This window comes from Podarcis vaucheri, assembly GCF_965113315.1.
Source record: "Podarcis vaucheri genome assembly, chromosome: 16".
In the NCBI taxonomy this organism is placed as follows: Eukaryota; Metazoa; Chordata; class Lepidosauria; order Squamata; family Lacertidae; genus Podarcis; species Podarcis vaucheri.
In genome coordinates, this window is record NC_138754.1 from 17,374,982 (window position 1) to 17,392,800 (window position 17,819).

At 44.5% G+C, this 17,819-nt stretch overlaps 2 protein-coding genes across 3 annotated transcripts in view; one reads left to right on the forward strand and one right to left on the reverse strand.

The window, feature by feature from the left end:
• Window positions 1-1,101: 1,101 nt before the first annotated feature.
• Window positions 1,102-7,315, reverse strand: BANF1 (barrier to autointegration nuclear assembly factor 1). 2 transcript variants are annotated; one of them, XM_082204043.1, is made up of 3 exons: window positions 7,170-7,315; window positions 2,558-2,697; window positions 1,102-1,795 (listed from the first exon to the last, which is right to left on the reverse strand). In XM_082204043.1, the coding sequence occupies exons 2-3, from the start codon at window positions 2,678-2,680 to the stop codon at window positions 1,649-1,651; spliced, it is 270 nt and encodes an 89-aa protein (XP_082060169.1). In that variant the 5' UTR covers window positions 2,681-2,697; window positions 7,170-7,315; the 3' UTR covers window positions 1,102-1,648. The 2 variants fall into 2 exon arrangements, with proteins under 2 accessions (XP_082060169.1, XP_082060170.1); XM_082204044.1 differs by lacking the exon at window positions 7,170-7,315 and adding an exon at window positions 4,402-4,532.
• Window positions 7,316-11,515: 4,200 nt separating this feature from the next.
• ITGA10 (integrin subunit alpha 10) overlaps window positions 11,516-17,819 on the forward strand; it is a 52,037-nt gene continuing 45,733 nt past the window's right edge. The window contains exon 1 of the mRNA XM_082203893.1: window positions 11,516-11,837. Coding sequence (XP_082060019.1) covers window positions 11,786-11,837 — 52 coding nt within the window. The 5' untranslated portion in view covers window positions 11,516-11,785. The remainder of the gene's footprint in view (window positions 11,838-17,819) is intronic.

Below are 17,819 nucleotides of genomic sequence, written 5' to 3' on the forward strand. Positions count from 1 at the left end.
ATTCTAGTCCACCATCCTATACTCACAGTGGCCGACCAGATGCCTGTGAGAAGCCAGCAAGCAGGATCTGAGCACAAAGCCTTCTCCCCTCCTATGGCTTCCAGCAATTGCTGTCTGCAAGTGTGAAGGCAGAGCATAGCTATCATGGCCAGTAGCCATTGATAGCCCTCTCCACCATGTATGTCTGATCCTCTTTTAAAGCCATGAACCAGTAGGACAGTATATGAACACGAGATGAAATAGCATGCAATTTAAAATGTACTGCACGACTCTGGGCAGCAAAGACTCACCCGGCTCCTTCTGGCATCTGCCCACAAGATAGCCAAGGGAGAGTACATTTCCACATCCCTAAGGTGAGGAACAAAGGCAGGAAGAGCTGGTTTGGGCAGTGATGGGAGCCTTCTGGCAACAAGACAGAAACATAGGGGGAGCCAAAATGGGTGGAGATGGGGTAGCAGTTATGCAGTCCTGAAATGCTGCAAACTCTGCCCACTGCTAGCAGGTACCTCCCTGGCAGATTACCTCACTGTGCTGTAGCTCTCACAGAAAATAGGTTCCCTGTTCCAACCTCAAGGGAGAGGCCAAGTAACATTTATTGTAAGGCACAAATATTTTTGTGTAAATTTCAATTTCTATGTCAGGGCAAGATTATTCCTTACCATTCCTAACTTTGACAGTCATCTAGATTTTGCCCGTTTTAGAATGATGCCCAGGGAAGGCAGCAGAGCATTGTTCTAGCCCAACTATTTGGGATAATTTCTATCCTAAGAACTAGGCCAGAATGCTCAGCCTCCTTCGGCATACATTTAAAACAGGCAACTGTAAAGGTCACATTCTGTTGGAAGGGGCTACGTGCCAAGAGTGGTTGGAGTCAGTAGCAGTGCCGGATTGCTCTCTTCCTACCTGGATGAGTTTGGGGAAAGAACTGTGCCCCATCATGAGGCTGAGACTCACAACTCCTGACTTTCGCCATCACTTCAGCAACCTCAGGTAGATACTAAACCCTTCATACACTTCCTTGTGGGATCAAGACAAAAATTGGATTCCCACACCCCTTTCCCCGAAACAGCTCACCCCAATTAATTTTCAAGCAACACTGAATAGTTAACACAGCTGATTTTTATTGATTTAAAAACTTTGCAATGATTTTTGGTTCTTGCCAATAAACCGAGTAGCATAAAAATTATAGCAGGGATCAAACACTGGAGAGAAATCAGAAAAATAATAGGCCTAATAACATCTTTTTTCTTCAGAATTGACAGGTAAATCTCAGTCTAACTGGAGCTCAAACAAAGGGAGTAGGGGAACTTCCACTATTGTTAGCAGGCAGGTCTGGTTCTGGAGTTGGGTGGCCTAACAGTGAGGGGGCTTGCAATTAAAGCCACGTAAAAAACGACCTACATGGAGCATCGAATTAGAACATTTGATGTTTCTCAACCCTCTCCCTGGAGGAAAAAAGATTCAGTTACATTAAAAGGCAGTCATGGCTCCCCCCACCCCACCCCACCGTTGGGAGCAATAGCCCCCAGCAGCCCATGTAGATGCTGGAAGGTTTATAAGAAGTGGGTGCTGAGAGAGACGGGGAGGAACAATCTCTATTCAACTACAAAAGCCCTAACAGCATCCACCAGGCTTTGGCCAACATCATTCACAAGAAAGCATCACACCATTCCTTCAGGCAGCCATAACAGTCTCTGGATTGCTTGGCATTGGCGCCGCACGTGTCCTTCAACCACTCGCGGAAGAGGTCCTCGTCCTTCTTCAGCACTAAGAACTGTCCCAGAACCACGTATGCCTGTGTTCAAGAAAGCGGAGGGGGGGGGGCACACAGAGGATTAGCAACTTGGGTAAAAAAAAAAAAGAGAGGCTACCTATATCAGACTCTTTTGGGAGACTGAAAATTCCAGAATACCCTTCCGCGACCAGGTGCCCTCCAGAGGCTTTGGACTACAGCTGCCTCAGTTTGATGGGAGTTGTAACCCAAACTATCTTGAGGGCTCAGGGTTGTGAAACGCTATTCTAGAAGCACAGAAAATCTGGGAACACAGAAGTTATCCTTTCAGTGCAGCAGTTTGAGTTTTGGACTCAAGACTTGGGTTCAAGTCCTCATAGATAAACAACTACCTGACATTCAGAAGACATCTTAAGGCAGCCCTGTTCAGGGAAGTTTTTAATGTATGACATATTAGTGTATTTTTGGTCTCTGTGGAAGCTGCCCAGAGTGGCTGGGGAAGCCCAGCCAGATGGGCGGGGTACAAATAATAAATAATAATATTATTATTATTACTCACTCTACCACAAAGACTAATTGGACGCAGGCCTACTGAGATTCAAAAAGACTGCTGCATTGCATAGGCCCTGAAAAGCAGGCTGCAGCAGTCATCAAAATGGAGCATGTCTCTCCTGATCTTGTAGTCCTGCGGGTAATCCTGGTACCTCTGAAGTGAACCCCCCACAGCAGAGGTTTATCTGGAGGCTAGAAAGCATCACTCTGCCCAAGTTCATTTCCTATTCCATTAACTTATTTTGCTTTCAGACCCACTGTCCCAGAAGATACCTTGTCAAAGCCTTTGTCTTCCAGCTTCCTGCCAAGTACATCTCCAATGCCAGCTAAAGTACCAACAGACTTGTCCCCCATGGGCTCAGCCACGAAGTCCCGATGCTTCTGACTGGTGGTCATGTTGCCTGCAGCTGTGCCTGCAAAGGAACTCAAGAGATCAGTGAGGTGTCAGAACTAGAGGGTGGGTAGCATCACCAGGCAGCTGAGAAAACCCACAGGATGCTAGAACTCCACATGCTTCTTGGCCAACTGTCATACAGGTTATTTGTTTACTATTCCAGGGAGGAAGAAACAGAGTGAGCCATGTCAATGGTTGCATTAGGAGTGTATACTCCCCTGCCTGGTTGGCCAAAAAGCTGAAAGCCTGCAGTGAATTAGACAATAATTCTCCAGCATTAGGTAGCTTTCTTTAGAATGCCCATGGATGTTGCCACACCATACCTTAGAGGCAGGGGCACAGAACAGAACATTTTCCACTTGTAAAACATGCATTTAAATTAGGAACTGTAGCATAAATTAAATGTGTACAATTTGCTAATTTATGTGTTTGGCAACACTTAGTGTTTATTTTGATACTGTGGTAAAAAAAAATTATGCTGAGATTTGTTGTCCAAGTTGGAGGATGTATTTAAAGATAGTGACCTGGCTCAAATGCCATGTTAAATCTTAGTTTAAATGTGAATAAGGCTTTCCCCTCATCTCCTATGCAGGTGGCACACACAACACAAACATATAAGAGTATGGCTTGTTGTGTTGTGAGAACTCAGTGCATGACTTATTCCTTTCAAACAAACAATGCACACCCAAGTCAGAAACAAGCCGAGAACCATAGCTTGTTTGTTGTTTGCCTGAGTAAATAAAATGCAAACCAGACTTATATATGGTTCAAATGTAAATGAGCCAATATATAAACTGGGCAGTTTTTAAGCTGTAATTAACTTTTTTGAGATCACACGCAAAAATATATAAGGTTCAGCTTGCTGTGTGTGCAAGGACTGGTACATAAGCTTATGTTAATGTGTTATGTACATATCTTAAGGCAAATATCAAGTAAAAATAATTTACAACTAAAGCTTTGAGCACAGATTAATACTTCATTATGTACATTTTAATCAGGAAATTCAATTTAAATAATAATAAAAAAAATCATCTCCTTCCAGCTATTAAGCAATTTATTTGGAAGCATTCATGCAGTGCTTTTATGCTAATTTTTAGGGTTTGGTTACCAAAGTGAGTCAGACATACTAGATCAGATCCCAATTGGTTACAGAAGCTGAAAATGTTTATTCAGAAGTTTTCAAAGCACACCGCTGCTCAGATTGTACACAGAATGTGGGCAGGTGTTTTGCAAAGAACCATTTGTAAAATAAAGCATAGTCAGCAGCGCTGCTACTGTTTCCAACACAAGTATCAGAGGCAACGCGCCACTTCTCAACCATGGTTGCACCTGAGATTACAAAAACAAGATCTCATTGCTCCTACTAGCTGTATCCAGTTTAGGAGAGATGGGGAAGAGGCCAAAAGGTATAGTTTGACTGGACAGTTCTAGAGTTCACACTTGGAAAGTGGGAAGGGGCTTAGTTAGGGCCATTGCAGCTTTCATAACAGCTGCTACAATCTTTGGAAGTTTCTGATTCCAACAGCAGCCAGCCAGAGGGTGGCGGTTGCTACTGTTCCCTAGGTTCACACAGCCTCCAACTGATGACTACAAAAATAATGACATAGCCTACTGGTAAGGGAATACAGCCAGGGAAGCAGCAAGAGGTGTTACTTGACATAGCTAAATAAGGCAAAGCGGTACTGAAGGGCAGGCAGCTAAATAAGGTAATAGCGCCACCTACCAGAGAGTGAATTGAAGAACACTCAGTGGAATGAGGTGGGGCTTGGTCTCCTTTGATTCCTCACTGGCACCTGGGGCTAACTGGAACAGCAGAACCATCACCAGCCAGGGCAGAAGGTGGCTTAGGGGGTTCTTTTGTTGCAGTACTGCCAGGATGACACAGGACCTATGTTGGGCTGCTCTTCAGGAGAGAAACCAGCCTAGGATTCAGGAGATCCAAGCACTTTCACATTCTACCTCACCTCCACAGAATCCTCTTGGTTCTATTGCTGGTGGAAGGAACACCAGAGGTAGCCTTTCACTCATTCAGGTGAATGCTAGTCTTCTGCTGCAGTCAAGAAAGCTAGTACAGTGGTACCTCAGGTTACAAATGCTTTGGGTTACAAACACTTCAGGTTACAAACTCCGCTAATAATAATAATAATAATAATTTATTATTTATACCCCGCCCATCTGGCTGGGCCTCCCCAGCCACTCTGGGCGGCTTCCATAAAAACCAGAAATACAATAAAATATCACACGTTAAAAACTTCCCTGAACAGGGCTGCCTTAAGATGTCTCCTGAATGTCAGGTAGTTGTTTATCGCTTTGACATCTGCTGGAAGTAGTACCTCAGGTTGAGAACTTTGTCCCAGAATGAGAACGGAAATTGCACACCCATGTGTGTGGCGGCAGCAGCAGAAGGCCCCATTAGCGAAAGCGCGCCTCGGGTTAAGAACGGTTTCGGGTTAAGAAAAGACCTCCAGAACGAATTAAGTTCGTAACCCGAGGTACCACTGTAGTGCTCCTCTCCTGACCTAGGCATGGAGAATAATTGGTCCTCCAGATGTTAAGGCTTCCAACTCCACCAGCCCCAGATAGCATGGCCGGTAGGTAGGTAAGGATGATGAGAGTTGTAGCTCAACAACTTCTGAGGGACTGTTGGCTACCTATACCTGTCCTAACCCCTCCTCTCTCTCCAGCATTAGGTTGCTTTGGTTCACTGAGGCTGGAATCCTAATGCCAAAGTTCTTACTTCATCTTCCAAATAATAGTAAAAAAGGCTATTTGTTAGCATTACAGGTTTAGGATGAAAATAAACCCACCTACTAAGGTCAGAGCTCTAAGTTAGCACTCAATAGCAGACTGTTTGCTGCTTCGGAGCAGAGACCCCAAAGCTAAATTTATGTGAGAAAACCAATCAACAAATGTGAGTATAGATTATTATTATTGTTAAATCAAATTTCTATACCACCCTTCATCTGAAGATCACAGGGCAGTTTACAATACAATACCCCCCCAAAAAAAAATTTATTCCAATTGTGGGGAGGGCAGGTGGTGGGAACACTTGGGTGAGGGGTGAAGAGCCAAGTCAAGCAGCCTGCTTGGGAAGAGTGTAGGTGCCTGCACCACTTTGCCTCACCTTCTCCTCCCACCTTCTGATTTCACTAGCAACAATCCCCATGGAAAAAGTCTACCACACCCAAACACTCCCTTTCCAAATACTTGGGGAAGATGAGGCAACCTAAGCCAGAGATGGGAAGGCTGAAACAAGACACAATGAATTAAGGAAAATCTCAGGTAGCTCAGCACAGAGGAACTGACGGGCACTACCTCACAAGTCTTAACTGCCTTTCTATCCCCAACAGCAACTAAAGCAGAACAAATACAAATCTCATTCAAGCCAGTCAGTTTCTTTGGGAGGGCTTCAAACAATGTTACATTGTTATGTCTTAATATTACGTCCCAAAACATTTGGAAATGTTCCAACAAATCATTTCCAAGTACTGTAAGGCTTTCAGTGTTAAGCCCCATTTATCCATTGAATATCAATTGAATTTCTATTGACTTACTTTTGAGTACCATAGGATTCACTGTTCACTGGGACTCCTTCCTTTTTTAAAAAATGCTTAAGAATGCAGTTTTCAGCCCACTAACTACACTCAGGACTGATTTGTGAATGTGATTGGTTGAACTTTCTCCCCAGTCAGATATTGCCTGATTGTTCATGGAGAAAATGGGAGCTATTTTTACATACCATACAAAGTCAACACACTGTACTTCCCGAATTGTGTTTGGTAACTACGACAAAGGCCAAATCAGTTCCCCATAATCTGAGGGATTGAGTAATCCCCTCTTTGCCATTTTAACATTTCTCTCCCCGAAAACCCACATTGCTTATCCATCAGGGGCAAACCCAGCCCCTCTTTTTTAAAAGCAGTAACTGCTTTGACATCTTCACTTAGGAATTATTGGAGCAGGAATACCCCTTCTGGAAGCGAACATTAACACAAACATCTTGGGGGAGTGATTTTCAAACTTTTTTTTAAAAAAAAGTTTAAAAACAAACTTCCCTTCAGCTGTTTTACTGCAATTCCTTCTGTTAATCCTGGAGTCTTTCTCTCTCGCTGTGAAACCGCCCTTAAGCAAAAAGGAGAGGCCTAAAACGAATAAGCCAAACAACACCCCTGGAAGGTAGGCCGACACCATCATGAAAAAGATAAATACATGGAGAGGACGGTGGGAGGAGAGAGAAGCTCAAACTGCTCAGCATGAAGTTTCTGGTGTGTAATGCTTGTGGGATTAAAGAGGCTCCATTAATACGCCTCAAGTGAAGAGGGCGGATGGAGGGAAAGGCGGCGGCGCCGCCTCATGGCCACTCCTTATGGTTCTTATTACCACCCAGGCAGCCGCCAGCCTCCCCCAAACCTGAGGGGCTTCACCCGCCCCCCTCACCGCCGGCACCCCCTGGCCGCCCCCGCTCCCTTTCCCGCCCTCCGAGCCGCTCACCTGCTCTCTCGCCTCAACCGTCGCTCCCGCGCTCCTCTCGGTACCACTTCCGGGTAAGACAGGAAAGGTGGACGTGAGGAGCGCGGGCCTAGAGGGCGCTCTAGGCTTCCTACGTTTGCCCAGGGAAGTCGAGATCTAAGCTCATAGAGATTTGATGGAGACGATCTTTCTATGGTCGGAGCGCCATAAAAACAAGACGGCTGCGGCGCTCTAGGCTTCTCGGCGGGTTCTCTATGGAGGAGGGAGGCTCTTGTTATTGGGAGAACCGAAAAGGCGGGATAATTTGAGGAACGCGCGAAAAGAGGGCGGAGGGGGAATAATTACGCAAGAAATGTATTATTATTATTATTATTATTATTATTATTATTATTAATAATAATAATAATAATAATATTATTACTTTTCTTTTTCTTTTCTTTTCTTTTGTTTCGACTACTGCAGACCAACACGGCTACCTACCTGTAACTAGAACTACAATATCTTGAAAGATTCTATCAACGGTGTCTCCAAGAAATTTTACACATCACCTGGGAAGACAGGTGAGCTAATGCCAGTGTATTGGAAGAAGCAAAGATCACCAGTGTCGAAGCAATGATTCTTCAACATCAACTTCATTGGATCGGTCCTGTTATTTGGATGCCTGACTATCATCTTCCAAAGCAGCTACTCTATTCCCAACTAAAGAACAGAAAGCTAAATACCGGTGGACAACAAGTCTCTTAAGGCAAATCTAGAAAATGTAGTACTGTATAAACACTGACAATTGGGAAATACTGGCCTGTGAGCGCTCCAATTGGAGAACAGCCTTTACCAAAGGTGTCATGGACTTTGAAGATGCTTGAACTCAGGATGAAAGGGAGAAATGTTCTAAGACGAAGGCACCTTTGGCAAACCCTCACCATGATCAACTCCCGCCCGGAAACCTATGTCCTCAGTATGGAAGGACGGTGTGGATCCACAATTGGCCTCCACAGTCACAGACACACTGTTAAGACCATGTTCTTGGAAGACTTGGCCACAAGTGATTGCCAAAGAAGAAGAAGAAGATACAGTGGTATCTCTGGTTGCGAATGGGATCCGTTCTGGAGCCCCGTTCGCAACCCGAGCAGAACGAAACCCATGTCTGCGTGGGGTCGCAATTCGCCGCACATGATGTCATTTTGGACGTCTGCGCATGCGTGAGAGGTGAAACCCAGAAGTAACCCTTTCCAGTACTTCTGGGTCGCCGTGGGACGAAACCTGAAAACACTCAACCTGAAGCAAACACAACACGAGGTATGACTGTACACATACACACTGTACACACACAAGTAATAATAATAAGATAATTTATACCCCACCCATCTGGCTGGGTTTGCATTTATTTATTTTTTGCTCAGAAAAAAAATTTATAGCAAATTTGTAAAGCACATTGCTTTTTTGCTGTCAAACTATAAATTTGGGAAATTTTTTCTGAGCAAAAATTTTAAGCAAAAGAAGTTAAAAATCCCCCCCAATATGTTTTGTTTATTGAATTTATATCAGGCTCTTCCTTCAGGAGTTGCCCAGCACGACAAACTTCTACATAATTTAAAAACAAGCAAAGGGAGAGAAAAAAATCTAAAAAATAATTGCAATTAAACCATCTTTATAGGCAGTTACAGTTAAAAACATTATAAAAGCATTGTTCTATCCATTTGCCCCAAGTAGTGTTCTTCAGCTAACAGTAAGTATGTAAATAAAAAGGAGGGGGGAAATACAGTGTGTGTATAGACAATTTAAAATAAAGATATAAACCAAGACTATTACAGGAAAGACAGGCAGATGTCCAGAAAAGCTCACCTAACTGTGAGCCAGAAATATTCCCATTTCTCCCCCATATTAAATATACTCTGCTTCTATACAGTGGTACCTCGGGTTACATACTCTCCAGGTTACATACGCTTCAGGTTACAGACTCCGCTAACTCAGAAATAGTACCTCGGGTTAAGAACTTTGCTTCAGGATGAGAACAGAAATCATGCTCCGGCGATGCAGCGACAGCCGGAGGCCCCATTAGCTAAAGTGGTGCTTCAGGTTAAGAACAGTTTCAGGTTAAGAACGGATCTCTGGAACGAATTAAGTACTTAACCCGAGGTACCACTGTACTTATTTTGGAAAGGGCACAGCAATGGGGGGCTGTGGGTGTGTTTGTCCACCAGGGGGAGCTGCACCCCCAGGAATGAATGACCCATCACCCATCTGTCTATCCCTGGAGTTGGCAGGACAGGAAGAGTGTGAAGGCCAGTACCTTCTTTCAAATCCAAGATGCACTGCAAAGCCACTAAATGTCTCAATTTGCTCCGAGGCAAATCTGGCCTGTGCCCTTAAGCACCTATGGAAAATTTGGCATTTTGTGTCTTCAGAATATAAATATTCAGGATTCTCCAGTGATATGAGCTGATGGGTGTGATTTTTTTTTGGGGGGGTTGGGTCTTGTGGGCCTAACTGAACCCCCAGTTGGCCAAGACCGGCCCGAGGGCTGCAAGTTCTCCTGCTGTAGTCAATAAGTGCAATTGCCAACGAGGTTGGCACTGCCAGGCACATGCCCATGGGCACGGCAGGGGCCTCCTAGTTAATCCCCGGAGCCTTCTTGACCTGTTGCTGCCACCAGTTCACTTGCCCTCTCTAGGGGAGCAAGCCATAAAAGGAGCCACCAGCAGCTCACTCCTTATACTCTAGTGGATTCGGCCCAGAGGCAAAGCAGGCCAAGTGTATGGGCAGTTGTGACAGTGTCAAGGTGGATGGGGTGTCCTCGGGCAGTACTGCGAGAGCATCTTGTCCTCGGCCGGCTCAAAACCTTGATCCAGCCTGGACTGCTGCTCCATTGAATGCCGAGGGCTTCAAGGAGAAGGAAAATGGTTTCACTTAGACAAATGTTTCGAAGTTCCTGCTCAGACTGGACCACTTTGGCAAGCAGTGGCTCGGTTTGGGAGGCCGCTCCCATGCCCCATTGTGCTGACAAGGAGTCCTTAATTTGGGGTTTCGGTTGCACAAAGCTCCTACTCGCTTTCCACACAAACCTTTTAATTTCTTACCACAAAGGAATTTGCTGCTCCAGGGCAACGGCAAAGCTTTACAAGCGGAAGGAAACCGAAAAACACACACACAAATGTTGCCTTTTACTGACTCAACTGCATCGAGCATAAGAAGAGCTTGCTGGATCAGGCCAATGACCCATCTAGGCCAGCATCCTGTTCTCACAGTGGTTGACATACCTGTGGGGAACCTGCAAGCAGCACCTGAGCCCAAGAACTCTCCCTGCTCTTAGGGTACCCAGTGACTGGTATTCAGAAGCATTGCTGCCCCTGACTTTGGAGGCAGAGCATAACCACCATGGCTCATAGCCATTGATAGCCTTCTCTTCCATTAATTTGTCCCATCCTGCTTTAAAGCCATCCAAGTTGCTGTGGGAATGAGTTCCACAGTCTGTGAGTTCCACAGTCTTTTAAGTACAGTGGTACCTCGGGTTACATACGCTTCAGGTTACAGACTCTGCTAACCCAGAAATATTACCTCAGGTTAAGAACTTTGCTTCAGGATGAGAACAGAAATTGCATGGCGGCAGCGGGAGGCCCCATTTGCTAAAGTGGTACCTCAAGTTAAGAACAGTTTAAGGTTAAGAATGGATCTCCGGAACGAATTAAGTACTTAACCCAAGGTAACACTGTATTGTGGCATTGGTGACACTGGGACAAGCGTCCCCTGAAGTCTATCAAGAGGCCCTGATCCTTGTTTTCACAAATGTTTAGGGAATGGCTGTGATTGTGGAGAAATTACACTCTACATATGTTCAGAGGCTAACTCATTTTAATTATTCCATCCTACGTTCCAGGGCTGAGACCACGGCTGGCATTGCCATCAAGTTCCAGGGCCATCTCAGGGTTGGAGTGAAGCCTAGGAAATGTCAGAGAAGTGTGTCAGCTACTTTAATAAAACTAATAATTAATAAACAACAACAGGAAATGCTTGTTTATAAAAATGAAGAGTGTCATTGAAGATCATTGCCAGGGAAGTTGGGGCTTTCTGCTCCTGGAATGCCTCAGGTGGGAGAATCGGCTGTGCTTATTCAGCAGTAAAATAATTGCACTCTGTGTACGGTCAGAGATGGTTAAAACTTAAAGAATATCAGACAGTGACTCTTGGTCTCTTACAGCTTTTTATCACCATGGTTCACCCACAAAATATGAGCAATTTTCTCTCCATTTTCTGGCATATAATTTGGGTTGTTTTCTACTTTGTGATTTTGGTATCTTTTAAAATAAATAACTTTTCCCTTCCCTTCCCTCTCTTTTTTCTTTTTCTTTTTTAAAGTGAGTTGCATCTACATGACGGAGGAAGGAGCACAGAGGGAAGGCTGAACGTCTAATTTATTTTTAGCAGCCAATTGGAACTTTTTTCCCGAGATGAAGGAGGGAAAGGAAAAAAAAATTGGTGGTGTACGAGAGAGGCCAGCAGAAGACAGTGTAACCTTTGAGGCTCTGCTGCTTCTGCAAACGCCACCACTCAGCTGCTGAGGCGAGGGTCCAAATGTCCAAACGGCCTCGATTTTCTTTCGGGACGTCCTGCTACTAGAGTGGATTCTGACTGGAGTGATAATGATGGGGCCATACAGCTGCTCCTGCTACCTCTTCCTTCTCCTACTACCAGGTACCCTTATTCCAGAATATTTAAACCCATTTTAAAAGACGGAAAGGCTAAGTGGCTGAAGAATTTCTCCTGAAGTTAGGAGAGAACAGGGGGATGGAAGAGGGGCAGCTCTATCAAGATACAGGTTTACTGGATGTCATTAAGGGCTCCTGAGTGGGAGGAAAGCAGAACTGACCCAAGGGGAGACCATGTCTCAATCTTGCTGCAATGGACTGATTGTGCAACCAGCCATTCAAAATTCCTTGTGCCTTCCTTTGGCTTAGCCTCTCTGCAAATGGTAGTAGTAGTAGTAGTTGTTGTTTTTAAATCTTTTTATTTTAAGTGTTTCATTTTTTAAAAAAAGCTGACTCATCAGCAAAAAATCTCTCTCTGAGTGGTTTACAAACCACTACAAAAGAGGCAGTCCTTGCCTTCAGGCTTAGAATCTGAAAGAGACACAGCATAGAAGGAAAATGGTTGGGCGGGAGGAGGTAATACACAAGCTCAGGTTCAAGTTGGAGGCAGTGGTGGCTACCAACTTGAATGGCTTTAAAAGAAGTCTGGACAAATTGATGAAGGACAAGGCTATCAATGGCTACTAGCCACAATGGCTACGCTCTCTATGGTTGGAGGCAGTCATGCTTCTGAATACCAGTTGCTGGAAGCCACAGGAGGGGAGAGGGTTCTTATGCTCTGGTGCTGCTTGTGGGCTTCCCACAGACAGCTGTTGGTCCACTCTGTGGTTGCCAACCTAGCAGTTCGAAAGCACACCAGTGCAGATAGATAAATAGGTACCGCTGCAGCGGGAAGGTAAACGACGTTTCTGTGCGCTCTGGTTTCCATCATGGTGTCCTGTTGCATCAGAAGCAGTTTAGACATGCTGGCCACATGACCTGGAAAAGCTGTTTGTGGATGAACGCCTGCTCCCTCAGCCTGAAAGCGAGATGAGCGCCACAACCCCATAGTTGCCTTTGACTGGACTTTACTTTCCAGGGGTCCTTTACTTTACTACTCTGAGAATGAGATGCTGAACGAGATGGGCCGCTGCCCTAATCCAGTAGCCTTCTTCTTATGTCCCAGTGATCTGTCTTAAAAATAATGATTTGGGTTCCAATCAGTGTCTTAGAGCATTCATACAAAGAGCTTCGCATCCATGATATCAGTAATCCCTGTGACAGCACTGTGAGGTAGGTCTGAAGCATTATTTTAACATTAGAAATGAAGGTACAGTGGTACCTCAGGTTACATACGCTTCAGGTTACCGACTCTGCTAACCCAGAAATAGTACCTTGGGTTAAGAACTTTGCTTCAGGATGAGAACAGAAATTGTGCTCTGGTGGCGTGGCGGCAGCGGGAGGCCCCATTAGCTAAAGTGGTGCTTCAGGTTAAGAACAGTTTCAGGTTAAGAACGGACCTCGGGAATGAATTAAGTAGGTACTTAACCTGAGTGGTGGGCGAGATCCAACATCACACCCTGGGATGTTACGGGGTCTCCCTTCCTCTCTTCTCCTCTTCAGCGCCCACCCACCCAAATCTGCTCCAGAGTTCCCCTACCCTGTGGACCAGATTTGGGGGAGGGAACTGAGAAGCTGCCAAGGGGAGAGAAGTGGAACTCTTCTTTAACCAAGCAGGATGTCACAACTGGATAACCCCGAGAGATGAAGTCATGACACGGGCGAGATCTTGTGTCATCTTAAAAAGTAACATATTAATTACGGCATAAGCTTTCACAGACTACTTCATCATGCATGAAGTGTTGTCCTGAGCTATAGGTATAAAGACACATCTTTTTTGGAGGGGAAGCAGGGATTGCAAACAGGTTGGAGGGAAATGAAATGTGGAAAACTATTACCTAATAGTATATAGCAGTGTTCGCCCACCTGGTGCCCTCCAGATGTTTTGGACTACAACTCACATCAGCCCCCGCTAGCACAGCCATGCCGTAACCCAGCATGTTATGGTTTCAAAGTCCACAATAAAAAGTCACCAATTTAATATTGGATTTACTCGCACAGAGACCACAAAAGTAACCTGGAGGGAGATTAACTAGGAATAGCTATTGGCCAGATAACATGAACGGCCAGCTCTCTCCCAGCTCTGAGTGGGAGACATCTTTTCTCTCTCTCTTTAAGAGGGATCCTCATTTCCTTCTCTCTAGTTATAATGAGAACTTCATCGCTTCTGGTCACTTTTGCCTTCACTGCAGGGTTCCCCCGACAATGTAAGCGCTGCAAGACCTGAGCATGATAAGTTAAAACAGCTTCTCATGAAAATACACTTTGCTAAACCTCATCTGCTGGACAGCAGAGATCTAGCATCTTGCAGGTACCAGTTGGATCTGCAAAGCAGAATATAAAAATCAATCTTACACAGTGAAGCCAAGTTTTATTTACGTTTAGAAATCAGGTCTGATTGGCAAAGCTGTCCACTGCCTTTTATTGCATTGGGACTGTCAATAACTTTGTTCTATGTTTCCCCAAAACTACATTTCCAAGGGGCTTCTTGAGCCTTGGGGTCAGGAGGAATCACCCCAGATCTTTTTCTTTTCTGGGGCTTACATACATTGCACATCAATAGTTTTGCACAACTTCTGTTCATTTCAGAGGGGCTTGTTTGGAAGAACTTTCTGAAGGTGGATTGTGTCCCTGGGGGTCAGATCCATCTCATTTCCTACTCTTCCACCCATTAATGGCACCCATAACATCTTACTGGGAGTAAGAACTTGCTTTGTACTACATGGGAACAAAGGAAGCTGCCTGAAGTGTAGGTGGGTTCCCACGATGCAATAATAATAATAATAATAATAATAATAATAATAATAATAATAATTATTTATTTGTGCCCCGCCCATCTGGCTGGGTTTCCCCAGCCTCACTGGGCGGCTTCCATAGAAACCAAAAAACACTAAAATATCATACATTAAAAACTTCCCTGAACAGGGCTGCCTTAAGATGTCTTCTTAAGACATGCAAGATGCAGTGATAACAGCAAGAACCTTTTATTGAACTACATGACTGGCAAACAGGGGCAAAGCAACTGCTTATATACATTTCTGAAAGCCTGGGCCACTCCCTACGTGATTGGCTGTCTAAACTTCCAAGCTGCGAATCACGACTCAGAGTTCACGGACCAATGGCAGAGGCCCAAATTCTGGAATGTTTTGTGATTGGACATCATGCATTGAATCAGAACACAGGAGCTCAGGATCCTTAGTCCAGACTCAAGCTCAGGCAAACACAGATCGCTGAATATATAATACTGCCTTTTCCCTAGCCAGACTACTGACCCATCTAGCCCAGTATTGTTGACACTGACTGGCAGCAGCTCTCCAGGCTATCAGGCAAGAGTCCTTCCCAACCTACACATTTAAAGCTATATCATGCCACTTTAAACAGTTACAGCTTCCCCGCAAGAATCCTAGGAAGTGTAGTTTGTTCAGGGTACTGAGAGTTGTTAGGAGACCCCTGCCCACATTCCCCTCCTGCTTTGGATTCAGCACAGAGCAGGGCATGCCTCTATTTCCCTAGCTTCCAACCTCAGCCAATAATCCTAATCGTACTTCACCTGTAAATGTACTTCAGATTACAGGTGTGTGGGAACTCATGTGACTGGATGAAATTTAGCTTTTCAACAACTAGCATCGCAAGGCTAGACTCCCAGCGCCGCCGCCACCACATAATATGCTGGTTTTCTGTGTAGGAGGATTTTTTCTGTATGGATTTGATTGCAGGAAGTGTTCCAGGTGAGACACAGGCAGGGCCACTTCAGCCCCACTCATAAGAACGTAAGGAGAGGCAGCTGGATCAGGCCAAAGGTCCAGCATCCTGTTCTTCCAGTGACCAACCAGATACCCCAATGGGAAATCTGCGAGCAGGAGCCAAGCCCAAGATCCCTCTCTCTTCCTGCGGTTTCCAGCAATTGATATTCAGAAGCATTCCTGCCTTCAGTGATGGAGGCAGAGCACAGCCACCATGCCTAATAGCTATCGATAGCCCTTTCCTCCTCATTCTCCATCTCAAGGACATGATTCAAGCAAGTCTCCCACCCTCCTCTGGTCCCTACAATCTGTTTTTCCTCTTTCCTTCCCACGCCTTACTCTTTCTCTCTGTTGACTATTTCTGGACCGCTCCCAGCTCTGGAGATGCTGCTAACCAGCTTATATTTTTATGAATGGATATTGCAGGCTTCTTGAGAGCCTTCCTTTTGCAGCACCCATTGTGATTTAGCAAGCTTGTTTTTGAAGCTTCCTACAAGCCAGGAGGGCAGAAAGGAGGTAGCTTTGGTTTCCATTTATTCCACCAGATCCTCTTGTTCTCCACTCCCCCATTCCCTCCCCCCAAATCTATTGACAATGCCAAGGCTTTGAAAAACAGCAAGTCCTTGAAACGTTGCAAAGGATTCTGGGATTCTTCTCTCATATTGTACTTTGCCAGTGTTAAGTATTGCTAATCCTCGCCCTGCCTGAAAAGCTGGAGAGCTTCTGCCAGCCGGTGCTGACAATACTGGGCTAGATGGACCGAAGGTCTGAGTCAGTGTTATGCAGCTTCCTGCATTCCTGTGAAAGGTGGGGGGTTAAGTGTAGGAAAATAAATAAATTAAATTTGCCTGCCTCAAGTCTAAATAGAGAGCAGGATTAACAATGGACTTGACTCAAGGCTAATGTTGACAAACATTACACCCCCACGTCAGAGAATTTTGCTCACAGAAACAGAGAAATCAGTTGCATTAGGGGAAAAAAACATTCCGGAGGTCTGTTCTTAACTTGAAACTGTTCTTAACCTGAGGTACCACCTTAGCTAATGGGGCTTCCCGTTGCCGCCGTGCGATTTCTGTTCTCATCCTGAGGTAAAGTTCTTAACCTGAGGTACTATTTCTGAGTTATCAGGGTCTGTAACCTGAAGCGTCTGTAACCTGAAGCGTCTGTAACCCGAGGTACCACTGTACTGCCTCTGACAATGAAGGCAGAGCATAGCCATCCTGGCTAGTAGCCATTAATAGCCTCCTCCTCCTCCTTCTCCAAGAATTAGTCCAATCCTCTTCCAAAGCCATCTAAGTTGGTGGCCATCACTGCCTCCTGTGGGAGGGAGTTCTATAGTTTAACTGTGTGCTGCATGGAGAAGAACTTTCGTTTATTTGTCCTGAATCTTCTGAGATCCAGCTTCATTGTATGTTCTTGACTTGTAGTGTAATTTTCTACTCACCTGTTATGTCACCTCATACTCACGTTCTCAATAAAATTAAAAGCCCCCAAACACTGCAACCTTTCTTCACAAAGGGATTTGCTCCATCCCCTTTTCTGAACTTTTTCCAACTGTGCAATATCCTTTTTGAGAAGAGGTGACCAGAACTGTCCCCAGTATTCCAAAAGCGGTTGTACCAACAATGTAATGTGTTTGAACTGCCTATAACTGTTCCTTGGACCTCTTAGCTGCTGGAAGAATGTAGGGAAAGGTGAATCTGCAAATTTTGGTTTCTAAATTTTCCATTCTTAAATTCCGTTTTTCAGATTTCCACATCAGTTTAGGGTGATCTAAAAAAGAAACACCAAGTCCTAATGAAAATTTAAGTGCGAATTTTCCCCAGTGTGCACATTTGTATGCAATTTTACCTAATACACTCTTTTTTTTTTTGCAAAGTAACCCTCTATAATGTTTAATCTTTAGTATCTTATTTTCAGTACTATATGCACACTTTACTTTGCATTGCTCTTTACTTGGCGTTGCAAAATTCAGAGCTGTGAGAATGAGTGTGGATTTCGCAAAATAAACATTTTTGTATGCACTTTAATGTGCATGTTTTTGAAAACAAATTCTCCTAATATTTTTTGTATGTTATTTTCACTAATATGTTCATTTTCATGCATACATACTTTTACCTAACATGCATTTTTTTGCAAACATTCCTTTGTTGGAGAACTGCATTGCAAAATTCAGAGAAGTGCAAATTTTGAAGGCTGGCTGTGTTTCAGTTTGTGCATTATTTAACAAAAATGCAAATTTGGTA